This window comes from Aethalodelphis obliquidens, unplaced genomic scaffold, assembly GCF_003676395.1.
Source record: "Aethalodelphis obliquidens isolate GAN/ISIS:26980383/991018 unplaced genomic scaffold, ASM367639v1 scaffold30, whole genome shotgun sequence".
In the NCBI taxonomy this organism is placed as follows: domain Eukaryota; kingdom Metazoa; phylum Chordata; class Mammalia; order Artiodactyla; family Delphinidae; genus Aethalodelphis; species Aethalodelphis obliquidens.
In genome coordinates, this window is record NW_020837974.1 from 7,001,700 (window position 1) to 7,015,440 (window position 13,741).

The 13,741-nt window shown below is 51.4% G+C and overlaps 1 protein-coding gene across 6 annotated transcripts in view; it reads left to right on the forward strand.

Annotated features, from left to right (window-relative positions):
• The first annotated feature begins 84 nt into the window (after positions 1-84).
• Positions 85-13,741, forward strand: part of SRRT (serrate, RNA effector molecule) — a 14,426-nt gene continuing 769 nt past the window's right edge. The window contains exons 1-17 of one of the 6 annotated variants that reach the window (XM_027126032.1): positions 85-909; positions 1,182-1,321; positions 6,522-6,650; positions 6,912-7,058; positions 7,316-7,504; positions 9,350-9,519; positions 9,651-9,835; positions 10,021-10,119; positions 10,201-10,318; positions 10,515-10,672; positions 11,009-11,070; positions 11,183-11,261; positions 11,561-11,749; positions 12,096-12,269; positions 12,369-12,522; positions 12,747-12,871; positions 13,068-13,224. In XM_027126032.1, the coding sequence (XP_026981833.1) occupies positions 1,200-1,321; positions 6,522-6,650; positions 6,912-7,058; positions 7,316-7,504; positions 9,350-9,519; positions 9,651-9,835; positions 10,021-10,119; positions 10,201-10,318; positions 10,515-10,672; positions 11,009-11,070; positions 11,183-11,261; positions 11,561-11,749; positions 12,096-12,269; positions 12,369-12,522; positions 12,747-12,871; positions 13,068-13,224 (2,257 nt within the window). In that variant the 5' untranslated portion in view covers positions 85-909; positions 1,182-1,199. Of the gene's footprint in view, positions 910-1,181; positions 1,322-6,521; positions 6,651-6,911; positions 7,059-7,290; positions 7,505-9,349; positions 9,520-9,650; positions 9,836-10,020; positions 10,120-10,200; positions 10,319-10,514; positions 10,673-11,008; positions 11,071-11,182; positions 11,262-11,560; positions 11,750-12,095; positions 12,270-12,368; positions 12,523-12,677; positions 12,872-13,067; positions 13,225-13,741 lie in introns of those variants that run through there. The other 5 variants (XM_027126031.1, XM_027126033.1, XM_027126029.1 and 2 more) reach the window with 5 other exon arrangements.

Genomic DNA, 13,741 nt, shown 5'->3' on the forward strand with positions numbered 1-13,741 from the left:
CATTTCCTATTCTAAACAAGTCTTCACACTCAACTCACTGAACAAGGCGGGGGGGCGGTGCATTTAATCTGGGGCAACCCAGATCCTGCTTGGTGGTCAGGCCCTAAACCTATAACCGATCTCATCAAAGTACTGGTTGGGGTTTGCCACTTTTGCTTAAAGATGGGGTGCCTTTCTGGAAGAAGAGCAGGAACAATGGATTTTGCAGGTAGCACGTGCTGAGGCACCAACAAAGGCTGGTTCTCTGATGGGACCACAAAATGGTAGAAAAATGCTTTAAAATGGTTGCCGTATCCGCTAAACGCCCTCACTCCCCAAACCCGTGCCCTGCGCAAGAAGAAGGGGGAACCACCCCCGATGAGGTCCGGAGGCTCCGTGATCAAAGCTGGGGAGAAAGCGGCTGGACGCGAACTGTTTCAGACCCCGGGCACATCCGGGAAAGCGCGACCTTCGACCTCGGCGGGAGGAAACTTCCCCTCACGCCCTGAGGGTTCTATCTCCCTCCCGAATCTACGCTTGGTCCCGCTCCGCTCCCGTAGTTCCTCTCGCCCGCAGTTCTCGTCCTGGAAAGAGCGCGAGACTTCCGGCTCCCCGCCCCTTCCCATCAGTCCCCGGTGCTCCCCGCCTTTGCTTCTTTGAGTTGGTTCCAGATCAGGCACGGCGGGTTGTAGTTTGTGAGCCGAGGCGCTGTTCTGCGGGTGACGCAGGCGCAGCTCGGGCGGCGCGAGCCGACCGCCCATCTTCTGCTGTCCCACTTTGTTCGCGTCTACTCGGCCCCGTCGCTGAGAGCCCCGTGTCTCCCTCTCACACTCGCAATCCCCGTCGCGCGCCCGAGGCAAGGGGCGGGCCCAGGTCACCGGGAGAATCTGCTGGCCTGTGCGCGAGACGAACGGCCACCACCGCTCCCTGGTGGGGGAGGGGAGGGGCCTGGAGAGCCGGGCTGTGGCCGGCAGCTGGGACAGGGGCCTGCGGGTGGGCGGGGAGGTGGGCGTGGAGGCCCCTGGGGGAGAGTGGAGAGTCGGATCCCTACAGCTCCCGGGGCCGAGGGCTTAGGCTGGCGGGGACAGCGGAAGGTTGGCCTTTGCGGAGGGAGGCGGGCGTGCTGCTTCAAGGGGTGGGGGGGAATCCTTTGCTCCTGTCGTCATTGTTCAACACCCCGATTATTCCTGTCCGGGCTCCAGGCCCCTTCTTTCCGCGCCATGGGTGACAGTGATGACGAGTATGATCGAAGGCGCAGGGACAAGTTTAGAAGAGAGCGCAGCGACTATGACCGTTCCCGGGAAAGAGATGAAAGACGTCGAGGGGATGATTGGAATGATCGGTAAGACTGCTTTTTCTTAATTTTGTCCCCCGTCTTATTCTCTTGCATTCAAGTCTCGTTGCATTTCCCTTAAGGTTTTATTAGAGCGAACCATATGAAATCGCTCATACTTGACCGTTTCATGTGGTTCAGCCTATTTGCTCTTGGCCAAGGAGCTAGCTGTGGCTTGATTTTTGAAATGTCCAGCAGATCAAAGCAATAGAGGTAAGAGTTTAAGTATGAAAAACCAGTGTTTTTGTGTGTGTTTTATTGTTTGTAAATTATACCCCAAAAATGTTGATTCAAAAAAAGTAGTATTACAGAATTGACTTGACTGGAGAGGTTGTCAGACAAGTACCCTAGCAGGATATGTAAATTTCTTGTAATAGTCTAGCCTAAAAACTGAAAGAGTTCTTTGAATAGTGATGGTTGGGTTAATTGATTAGGTTTGACTCAGCTAGTGATTAGCTTTTTGGGATGTTCTTGAGTTAATTATAGTTGAGGTGTTTCTGTTAAGAAACAGCTGATAGGGGCTTCCCTGGTGGCACAGTGGTTGGGAATCCGCCTGCCAATGCAGGGGACATGGGTTCAAGCCCCGGTCCAGGAAGATCCCACATGCCGAGGAGCAACTAAGCCCATGCACCACAACTACTGAGCCTGCGCTCTAGAGGCCGCGAGCCACAACTACTGAGCCTGCGTGCCGCAACTACTGAAGCCCGAGCACCTAGAGCCCGTGCCACGCAACAAGAGAAGCCACCGTAATGAGAAGCCTGCGCAGTGCAACTAAAGAAAGCCTACGCGTAGCCACAAAGACCCAAAAATTAAATAAATAAATTTATTAAAAAAAAGAGAAACAGCTGATATTTAAAGGAACTGTGGAAGACTTTTATCTAAGGGACATCATAAATATCTAATTGGTGAGCTGATGGCGCAGGCTTGATTTGGAAACAGGTTATCAGGGAAAAAGTTTGAGGTGGCTTATTGCAATAGCATTTATTCATTCAGTGTTGTTTTGAAAAGTGAGTTCAGTAAATCGTTCAGTCAGTATATCTTTTCACTGTGGAGACTTTATGTGGCACTTTGTTTTGTTTAGTATCTTCTAAGAATGTCAGACGACAACAAAAGGTGTTCTTAATTCTGAAGCTGGCTAAGGTATAGTTATTGCTCTTAAGGAGTTTACAGTCTGGGGCTTGGAGTGTGGGGCAAAATGGCCTTGGGTGTATTTTGCAAATGAGTATATATGAGAGGTCATGATGAAGATGTGAAATGTTGAGGGAACAGATCTGAGGGAGGGGACAAGTGGTGGAGGTGTTGTAGGGGAGAGCGACACGAAAGGGACACCTAGCAAGGCTTGGAAAGATGAGTGGGGATTCCTCAGACACAGGTGGAGTGTGCACCTTGGAGTTGGGGGCATAATGTTGTGCACAGAAAAAAGCACATGTTCTAGTTTTTTTAGAGTAGTGGTTCTCAAAATCCCTAAGAGGTCTTTGAGCTTACAACTATTTTTTAAAAATTTATTTTATTTATTTTTGGCTGCATTGGGTCTTTGTTGCTGCACACAGGCTTTCTCTAGTTGCGGCGAGCGGGGGCTATTCTTGGTTGCGGTGCGCAGGCTTCTCATTGTGGTGGCTTCTCTTGTTGCGGAGCACGGGCTCTAGGCGTGCAGGCTTCAGTGGTTGTGGCTCACGGGCTCAGTAGTTATGGCTTGCGGGCTCTAGAGCACAGGCTCAGTAGTTGTGGAGCACGGACTTAGTTGCTCTGCAGCATGTGGGATCTTCCCGGACCAGGGCTCGAACCCGTGTCCCCTGCATTGGCAGGCGGATTCTTAACCACTGCGCCACCAGGGAAGCCCCTAAGCTTACAACTATTTTTTATTTTCTTTTTAATTTTTATTATTTTTTAAAAATTCTTTTTCATTATGGTGTATTGCAGAATAGTGAATATAGTTCCCTGTGCTATACAGTAGGACCTTGTTGTTTATCCATTCTATAGAAAATAGTTTGCAACTGCTAAGCCAAACTCCCACCGCATTCCTCCCCCCGCCCCCGCCCCGGCAACCACAAGTCTCTTCTCTATGAGTCTGTTTCTGTTTTATAACAGTTCATTTGTGTCATAGTTTAGATTCCACGTATAAGTGATATCATATGGTATTTATCTTTCTCTTTCTGACTTACTTGACTTAGTATGATGATCTCTGGGTCCATCCATGTTGTTACAAATGGCATTATCTCATTCTTTTTTATGGCTGAGTAGTATTCCATTGCATATATTTACCACATCTTGTTTATTCATTCATTTGTTGGTGGACATTTAAGTGGTTTCCATGTCTTGGCTATTGTGAATAGTGCTGCTGTGAACATAGGGCTGCGTGTATCCTTTTGAATTATAGTTTTGTCCAGATACATGCCCAGGAGTGGGATTGCTGCATCACATGGCAACTATTTTTAGTTTTTTGAGGACTCTCCATACTGTTTCCATAGTGGCTGCGCCAACTTACCTTCCCACCAACAGTGTAGGAGGGTCCCCTTTTCTCCACACCCTCTCCAGCATTTGTTGTTAGCTTACAACTATTTTCATAGTGATATTAAGGTAGACAGTGTTGCTGTTTCACTGTACTGGCGTTTGGTGCTGTAGCAGCGGTGGGTAAAACTGCTGGGGCCTTAGCACAAATCAAGGCAGTGGCAGCAGACAGTTAAAAACAGTTTCACTTCACGTCATTAATGAAGCAATAAGAATTTTAAACTTTATTAAATTGGATTCTTGACTACATGTTTTTTTTTTTTTTTAAGTTATTTAATTTAGTTTTGGCTGCATTGGGTCTTCGCTGCTGCATGTGGGCTTTCTCAGGTTGCAGAGAGCGAGGGCTACTCTTCGTTGCGGTGCGCGTGCTTCTAATTGTGGTGGCTTCTCGTTGCGGAGCACGGGCTCAAGGCACGCAGGCTTCAGTAGTTGTGGTGTGTGGGCTCAGTAGTTGTGACACGAGGGCTGTAGAGCGCAGGCTCAGTAGTTGTGGCGCACGGGCTTAGCTGCTCCGCGACATGTGGGATCTTCCTGGACCAGGGCTTGAACCCGTGTCCCCTGCATTGGCAGGCGGGTTCTTAACCACTGCGCCACCAGGGAAGGCTGACTATGGTTTTCAATACATGTGATGATAGGAAGGATGCATAAAGCACTTCTGCATGTAGTGTGGTGGTTACCTTGAGGAGGAGCATTTGTGGGATTGAGTTGTGAGCTGAACTAACAGTCCTCATCCCCCCCCCGCCCCGCTTCAGGTTTGTTACCTGAATGAAAGGCTATCAAACAGTGCTTATTCATATCTGGGTATTCGGTAGACATTTTGAAAAAAGTTAAGAGAACTTGTTACTTTAAGGAAAATTGTCAGTTCTGTTGCCAGTGAGGAAGTGGAACTTCCCAGTGTAAATTAAAATTTTGGAAAACCTGTATCTACCAGTGTCAGCTTGACAGCTTCCTATTACTTTAAAGACTTTTCTGGTGAGATAGGGAGTGATACTAAAGATTATGATATTTTGATACCGTGTAATGAGATGTGTGAAGATCTTTTCAAAGAGCAAGGTAGAATAATGAATTTTAATATAGAGTACAAAATGTTCATTGATTTAGTTTCAGATTCAACATTGCAGCTAGCCTTTAAGAAGCTATCTCTTGCCAAGTTTTGGGTAGTATCAAAAGCAAAGAATATCCCCAGCTATCTGAAAAGGTTATTAAAGTGTTCCCTTTTCCAACTACATATCACTGTGAGGCCAGATCTTCTTATTTTTCAACCAAACAGCGTATCATAATAGGTTGAATGGAGAAGTATATACTATGAGAATCCAGCTGCCTCTGTTAAGCCAGACCTTGAACAGATTTGTAAATGAAATAACGATGCAACTTTTCTCACTAAATTTTTTTGTAAAATAGCCATTTTTTATAAAAATGTATAAATGGGTAGTTTATGTTATTATATAACTTCAAAATTATTAGGTGTTTTTTTCTGTTCTAATTATGAATACAGTTAAGTATTGAGAGCTCTCATGCACATAAGCAAAAGCTCTTCAATCTTCAGTAATTTTTAAGAGTGTAAAGGGGGTCCCAAGACTGAACAGTTTGAAAACCACTGGGTTATAGCAGAGGATTTTCTTTTTTATTCTGTTCGATGGAGATGGGATTGGCTGGTAACGGGTAGAGAACCTGGAATGACAGCCAGGAACCAAGGTTTTTTTTTTTTTAATAAATTTTATTTATTTATTTATTTATTTTTGGCTGCGTTGGGTCTTTGTTGCTACATGTGGGCTTCTCTAGTTGTGGCAAGCGGGGGCTACTCTTCATTGCGTTGCGCAGGCTTCTCATTGCGGTGGCTTCTCTTGTTGCGGAGCACGGTCTCTAGGCACACGGGCTTCAGTAGTTGTGGCTCGTGGGCTCTAGAACACAGGCTCAGTAGTTGTGAGACATGGCCTTAGTTGCTCCATGGCATGTGGGATCTTTCTGGACCAGGGCTCAAACCCCTGTCCCCTGCATTGGCAGGCATATTCTTAACCACTGTGCCACCAGGGAAGCCAGGGAAGGTTTTGAATAGTATTTTGTACTGGCATTTAAGCAAGGGCATGGCATGATTGGATTTGTGTTTGAGAAAGATCACTTTGACCTTGGAGTGGAGGAAAGGGAGAGACCAGAAGTAGGGAAGACAAACCAAGGCTGCACTTAAAGGAGAAATGGCCAGGACCAGGGCACGTGGACTAGGGCAGAGTTTGTGGGGATGGCACGGAAAAGGACAGCTTTCATTTGAGGCAGAGGATTAACAAGCCAGTAACAAATTAGTGGTGAGGGTGACACTTGATAACTGGATACCTGGCGATAATGTTGGTGCAACTGAGAGTGGGAAACAGGAGAGGGGAAGCAAGTTTGGGCCCATAGTGATAGAAATAATAGGCTCGATTCTGACATGTTGATTTTGAGGTGATAGTGGCCGTCTAGGAGGGGTTGTTGATGTTGGTCTGAAGCTCAGGAAAAAGGCCAGGCTGGAGGAGTTGGCAGGCCATCAGTTTGTGGGAAATGGCTGAAGTGATGGAAGTAGACAAGAGTTTTTTCCTCTTAGAGGGAAGTTTTATAATTTCAGGCTTTTAGTCTCGTGTCTCAAATATGATGGGAAGGGCCTGTCCAAGAGTGTGATCTTGGGATATCCAACTGTGTCTTACTTACTGCTACTTGTTCTTATCTCCAGAGAGTGGGACCGTGGCCGGGAGCGCCGCAGTCGGGGTGAATATCGTGACTATGACAGGAATCGGCGAGAGCGCTTCTCTCCTCCTCGACACGAGCTCAGCCCCCCGCAGAAGCGCATGAGGCGAGACTGGTGAGATGGCCACGGTTTCTCTGTCTTCTCTTCTCAGCCTCGGTTCTACCTGGGCCTCAGCTGTCTTCCCTCACTTCTGCTGAGAACTTTCTTGGTCATTTCCTTTTCTCAAAGTTCCCATAAACCCATCTGTTTTGGTTCCTCTAAACCCTTGGGTGAGAGACCACATGGCAGGTGTGCCCCTCCCTCTGTCCCATCTGCCTTTGCGCTCAGGAGACATGATGGCCTTCTCTGTCTGACTTTTGTGTCCCCCACCCTCAGGGATGAGCACAGCTCTGACCCATACCACAGTGGCTATGAGATGCCCTATGCTGGGGGGGGGGGGGGCCCAGCTTATGGCCCCCCTCAGCCCTGGGTTCATCCAGACGTCCACATCATGCAGCACCATGTTCTGCCTATCCAGGCCAGGTAAAGACCTGCGGTTCTGGGGTTCTTGGGAGAAGGGAGTCGGTAGGCCTGGGGGATGGATTGGGGCTGCTGAAGACCACGGCTGGAGCCAGGAGAAGTGGGTCAGGCACACTGGTGTGCCCGTGGGGGTGGCTGCAGCTGGCGCCTGGGGTCATGTTCCTGGTGGGCGAAGGAAGGGGGCAGCTGGCTACCTCGGCCCGCCATCCCCCCACCCTCTTCCCCCACAACCAAGACTTCCTGACCGGGCCCCCCCTCAGGCTGGGCAGCATAGCAGAGATCGACTTGGGTGTGCCGCCACCTGTGATGAAGACCTTCAAGGAGTTTCTCCTGTCTTTGGATGACTCTGTGGATGAGACAGAGGCAGTTAAGCGCTATAACGACTACAAGCTGGATTTCCGGAGGCAGCAGATGCAGGATTTCTTCCTGGCTCATAAAGATGAGGAGTGGTGAGTGCCTCTCCTCTCCTGCTGTCTTTTCCCTGGCATGTTTCCCCTGGCCCCGCCAGCGGAGCCTGCAGCCCTGTCCTCTTCCCATTTTCCCCAATCCAGAACTTCCTGGGGGTGGGGGATGGGAAGCGTCACAGCACTGGCTGATGGGTTCTCCTCCTCACTTCCACGTCCACCACGGCCCCCACGCCATCTCCCTTCCCCACTGTCCTCAGTGAGTGAGACGCCTCCAGGCAGCTGGCCAGAGCCACCTGTTCCCTTGGGGCAGCAGACTGCTTCCCACTCGCTGATACTGGGTCACTGTCATCCCTGATCGCCGGGACCCTGTTTGGCCATGGCATCCTCCCAAAAGCAACGAGTGAATCCAGACAAGAAAAGCAAAGATCTCAGTGTCGTTTGACAGAAAAAGAATTTTAATTTTTTTCCTTTTGTGGATGTTTTAATTTTAATCAACCATCTTTTCCCCCCTTCCTGCTCCTCCTCCTCCTCATCCTCTTTCTGCTCCTCCTCCTTGAAAAGAGCCAGAACTGGGAACTACACCCGCTCATCGACGGAGCTCGGAGCAAACCCACCTCCACCCCCACCATACCCAGCCCATACATGAGCCCCTGGGCTGACGGCGCTGCCCCGGCCAGGCAGACAGGCAGGGCACTGCTGTGCACAATGCAGCGGTTTAGCTGAATGTGATTGCTCAGGCAGCTAGTCAGTCAGGGCCGCCTCCGCGGAGTCCCGCGGGGGTGGGGCATCTGGGCCGGGCGCCCCAGCCAGGAGCCAGCCGGTGGCCCACCAGCCAGCATGGGCCCTGGGCGCGGCTAGTTAAATCTTGAGCTCTGTTTGACCAAGCGGCCAAGGTAAAGATCCTGGAGGTGACGCCTGCGGCTTTCCTTTCCTCTTACGCTCAACTCGTGGTTCTGTTCTGTCACCGTCTCCTCTTTCTTCCTAATCTGTGTCTTTGTCTCACTCTCTCGTGAACCTTTCCTTCTTTCTCCGTCCTTGTTCTTGCTCCTGCCTAACGCTTCTTTCTCCTGTTTTTTTTTTCTCCCCCTAGTCTGTTTGGTCTTTAGTTTTCCTTTTTGTTTTTGACTTCTGGGACTTTCTCTCACTTTCTCCTTTCTTTTTTGCATAGCCTGATTTCTTCTGTCCCTCCCCCCCACTCCTGCCCCCCTGCCCAGGGTCCTAATTTAAGTGTTTCCTTTTTCATGATCTATCCTAACGCCCCACCCTGTCCTCTCTCGATCCCTGTGGGCAGTACCTGAGGTTATAAGGGCACTTCAGTTTCTCCCTTTGCTCTTTCCCTGTCCCTTCACCATCTGCTTATCTTCCCAAGGGGGGAGAAAGGTATCCTGCCTTTTTTGGCTTTTCCTTTCTGGTGATTTCAGGTTTCCCTGTCTTCCACCAAGGGATGGAGGGAGCTGGTGGGAGCAATCCTTTTAATGACTCTAGTTTGGGGTTGGCAAGGAGAGGGAGGTTCTTTGGGGCCTACTATTTCCTTAGAGTTCCTCTGGGAAGCTTTGGGAAACTACACTTTTTAAAATTTGTGTTTCCCAGATACTCAGGGCAGTCAGTCTGCCTCCAGCCCTGGCTCCCCCTGTAGTCATGCTCTTTCCAGATCCAGAGCTCTTAGTTCCTGGCTCTTCCCTAGATCTTCTCAGAGCATAACCTCTGGTTCCTTTTGGGGGGATTGGGTGGTTCTAGTGCACCCCTCTCCCCTCATCTCTGCTTTTATGATCTTTTGTGGGTTTGAGAGGATGGGGGCTTTCCCCTGATTTTCCTGGGCCCCTCCCCATGTCCTGGCTCTGGCCTCCAGTGACTGTTTGGCCTCTTCCCTCCCCACTTCCTTCCCAGGTTTCGGTCTAAGTACCACCCAGATGAGGTGGGGAAGCGTCGGCAGGAGGCCCGGGGGGCCCTGCAAAACCGACTGAGGGTATTCCTGTCCCTCATGGAGAGCGGCTGGTTTGATAATCTTCTGCTGGACATAGACAAAGCTGATGCCATTGTCAAGATGCTGGATGCAGGTGGGTGGATTGGGAGGGGTGGGATTGTCTGGTCACCAAGGTCTTGGTTGAAAATGGAAATAGATGGACAGAGAGCCAGAGGCTGAAGGCCAGGGCCCTTGGATGGTGACCTCTGCTCCCTTTGTTGGTAGCTGTGATTAAGATGGAAGGAGGTACAGAGAATGACCTACGCATCCTGGAGCAGGAGGAGGAGGAGGAACAGGCAGGGAAGCCTGGGGAGCCCAGCAAGAAAGAGGAAGGCCGGGTTGGACCAGGCCCGGGCGATGGAGAACGCAAGACCAATGAGAAGGATGACAAGAAAGAGGATGGCAAACAGGTCTGAGTGCCGGGGCTTCTGGGTGCTGCCTGTGCCGCCTGGGCAGGAGAATGGGGCTGCCTCAGGGGTCGTGTCTCCGGTGGGGGAGAGGCGAACTTGTGGGCTCAGCTGTGGAGGGTGGGCGGGGCCCTCTGACAAAGGCTGAAGGGGAGACAGCATCCCTGGTGATTTGTCCCTACCTGTAGGCCGAAAACGACAGTTCTAGTGATGACAAAACCAAGAAGTCCGAGGGTGACGGGGACAAGGAGGAGAAGAAGGAAGACTCGGAGAAAGAAGCCAAGAAGGTGGGCGCTCCTCTGCGCAGGGTCGGTGTCGGGGCTGGGTCCTGGTACCTGACTCATCTCCCCTTGCTGTGGCTCTTACAGAGCAGCAAGAAGCGGAATAGGAAGCATAGTGGTGATGACAGCTTTGACGAAGGCAGTGTGTCCGAGTCGGAGTCGGAGTCGGAGAGTGGCCAGGCCGAGGAGGAGAAGGAGGAGGCTGGTAGGTTTTATTCTCTTTGTTTCTAGTCCAGTCTCTTCATACTGACCGGTGTGGCGGGGGAAGGTGAGAGGTTTGTGAAATTGATGGGAGGGTGGCCTTTTGGGAGGGACTGGTGCGGGGAGGTTTGACAGCTTCTCTATCCTCCCCTCCTCAATTGACAATAAATTTTCACCAACTCCCACCACTTCCTGCATAGAGGAAGCACTCAAGGAAAAGGAGAAGCCCAAGGAAGAAGAGAGGGAGAAGCCTAAGGACGCTCCTGGGCTGGAATGTAAACCCCGACCGCTGCATAAGACTTGTTCTCTCTTCATGCGCAACATCGCGCCCAACATCTCCCGGGCTGAGATCATTTCTGTGAGTGGGAAGAATGGTACTGGGGGCAGGGGTGACACCCAGGCTCCATTCCTTCGGGTGGGGGCGACAGCGAGAAGATAACCTGGCACTGCTTCTGACCTACATCTCTGTTTCTCTGATGGGGAGGCCCCCTTCCCATGGGCCCACGCCCTTCAGAGAGGCTGGCCCTGGTTGCATGGTTTGCTTTCAAGTGCTGTTATTCTTAAGCCCTTAATTGTTTCTTCCTAGTCCAAGGAAGGATGAAAAGGCAGTTCCCCAGGGTTCTGAGGACATGGGGATTGGAGGAAGAAGTGAATCCTTGAATCACAAGTGGGGCTTCTGTTTCTGCTTTTCCAGCTTTGTAAAAGATACCCCGGCTTTATGCGCGTGGCATTATCGGAGCCCCAGCCCGAGAGGAGGTAAGGAATGGAGGGAGGTGTGACCCTGGATACCTCGGGGAAAAGGTGCAGGGGAAGATTGGTGGCCAACATCACGTCCATCCCAGGATTATGCTGACATTTTCTTGTTTAGGTTTTTCCGTCGTGGCTGGGTGACCTTTGACCGCAGCGTTAACATTAAAGAGATCTGTTGGAACCTGCAGAATATCCGAGTGAGTCTGGGAGTGGGGCTGTTGAGGGGGAGAAGGCGGGGCTCCCCCTGCTCCACACAGTCTCTGATCCCTTCGTTCATTGATGGCTTCATCCATCTGCTCCTTATTTCATCCATTTAGTCTGCTCACGTGAATTGTATGCAGTTGTCTCTCGGTTTGGCTCTGAGACTGTTCCTGTGAACAAGATACCCCGGTCCCTGTCCTTAGGGAGCTCAGTCTGATCGCTAGCGTGCTCGGTCGGGCCAGTCTTCGAGTGGCTCTTCTTTGGCAAGTGTTGGTGAGCCTTCTGTTCCCTCCAGCTCCGGGAGTGCGAGCTGAGCCCTGGTGTGAACAGAGACCTGACCCGTCGTGTCCGCAACATCAACGGCATCACCCAGCACAAGCAGATAGTGCGCAACGACATCAAGCTGGCGGCCAAGCTGATCCACACGCTGGACGGCAGGGCCCAGCTCTGGGCCTCTGAGCCGGGGCCGCCGCCGCTGCCAGCGGTTAGTGACTCCTCGTGGAACTTGTTGAAAAGCCGCTGGTTCCCCCCATCTGCTGTGGGCACCTCTGGCCTTACCTGGTCTGTAGCACTGACCCCCTTGTACCCACCCCCGTATTTGCCCCTCTCCTCCTGAGCAGCATCTCCAGCTTCCATCAAAACAGATTGGTATTGGTGATTACTTATCGGCTAGGGCAGAACACGTACACAAATTAAGACAAATAATGAGGCAAATGTAACAGCCCAGCCGAGCCCTGAACTCCTTTCTGCCCCACATTGCCTTTTCAAATGAGAAGGTTCCTAGGCTACCCTGAGGAGTTTTGTCTGCTCTACCTCTCTCACCCTACCAGAGTCTGCCCTCGCAGAACCCCATCTTGAAGAATATCACTGACTACCTGATTGAGGAAGTGAGCGCTGAGGAGGAGGAGCTGCTGGGGAGCAGTGGGGGGGCCCCTCCTGAGGAGCCTCCTAAGGAAGGGAACCCTGCAGAGATCAACGTGGAGCGGGATGAGAAGCTGATCAAGGTGCCAGTGGGTGCAGGGTGTGTGGGGCGTGGGAGAGCCTGGCTCGGGGCGGTAAAGGGGCAAGTGTATGGGGAACTCTCAGCTTCTCATTTCTCTTAGGTTTTGGACAAACTCCTCCTTTATTTGCGCATCGTGCATTCCCTGGATTATTATAACACGTGCGAGTACCCCAATGAGGATGAGATGCCCAACCGCTGTGGCATCATCCATGTTCGGGGGCCCATGCCGCCCAACCGCATCAGTCACGGAGAAGGTGACCTCCCAGCTTTCCCACTCCTGGTTTCCCTCTCTCCCAGCTGCCTCTGGCCTTAGTTCTGCTCTGGTAGCAATGCTCTGCCACCCTCTCCTCTGATCCCTGCCTCCGGGCTCCCTTCTCCAACCTGCTCTCCGTCTGTTCCAAAACCACAGTGCTAGAATGGCAGAAGACATTTGAGGAGAAGCTGACTCCGCTGCTGAGTGTGCGGGAATCTCTTTCAGAGGAAGAGGCCCAGAAGATGGGTCGCAAAGACCCTGAGCAGGAAGTGGAAAAGTTTGTGACCTCCAACACCCAGGAACTGGGCAAGGATAAGTGGCTGTGCCCTCTCAGTGGCAAGAAATTCAAGGTCTGGGATGTTAGACATTTGTGTGTTAGGACTGTGGGAGGAGAGGGTTCAGCCGGGAAGCCTCCTCAGAGCCTGGGGAGGAACTGCTCATTGGGATGAGACAGAGGGGAGGTGGAGTGTCCTTGCAGGTTGGGTCTGGGGAGCTAGGGAACCCTCATTGCTGACTCAGTTCTCACCCCCTCCTCTATTCACCCAGGGCCCTGAGTTTGTACGCAAACATATCTTCAACAAGCATGCAGAGAAAATTGAGGAAGTAAAGAAGGAGGTTGCATTTTTTAACAACTTTCTCACTGATGCCAAGCGACCAGCTCTGCCTGAGATAAAGCCAGCTCAGCCACCTGGCCCTGCCCAGAGTAAGATACGATCTATGAGGGTCTGCCCCATTCCCTCTCCCTTGACTGTTCAAAGACTCCTGGTTTTATTTATTTATTTATTTTTGGCTGCGTTGGGTCTTCGTCGCTGTGCGCGGGCTTTCTCTAGTTGCGGCGAGCGGGGACTACTCTTTGTTGCGGTGCGTGGGCTTCTCATTCATTGCAGTGGCTTCTTTTGTTGTGGAGCATGGGCTCTAGGCACGCGGGCTTCAGTAGTTGTGGCTTGCGAGCTCTGTAGAGCGCAGACTCAGTAGTTGTGGCGCACGGGCTTAGTTGCTCCGAGGCATGTGGGATCTTCCAGGACCAGGGCTCAAACCCGTGTCCCCTGCATTGGCAGGCGGATTCTTAACCACTGCACCACCACGGAAGCCCCTCCTGGTTCTCTTTAACTTGTTGTATCCTGTGAAGTTTCTACCTCACTCTCAGGCCATATTACTAAAAAGCCAGCTGTCCATCTCCCGCCACTGCCCCCCCCCCCCCCCCCCCCCCCCCCCCCCCC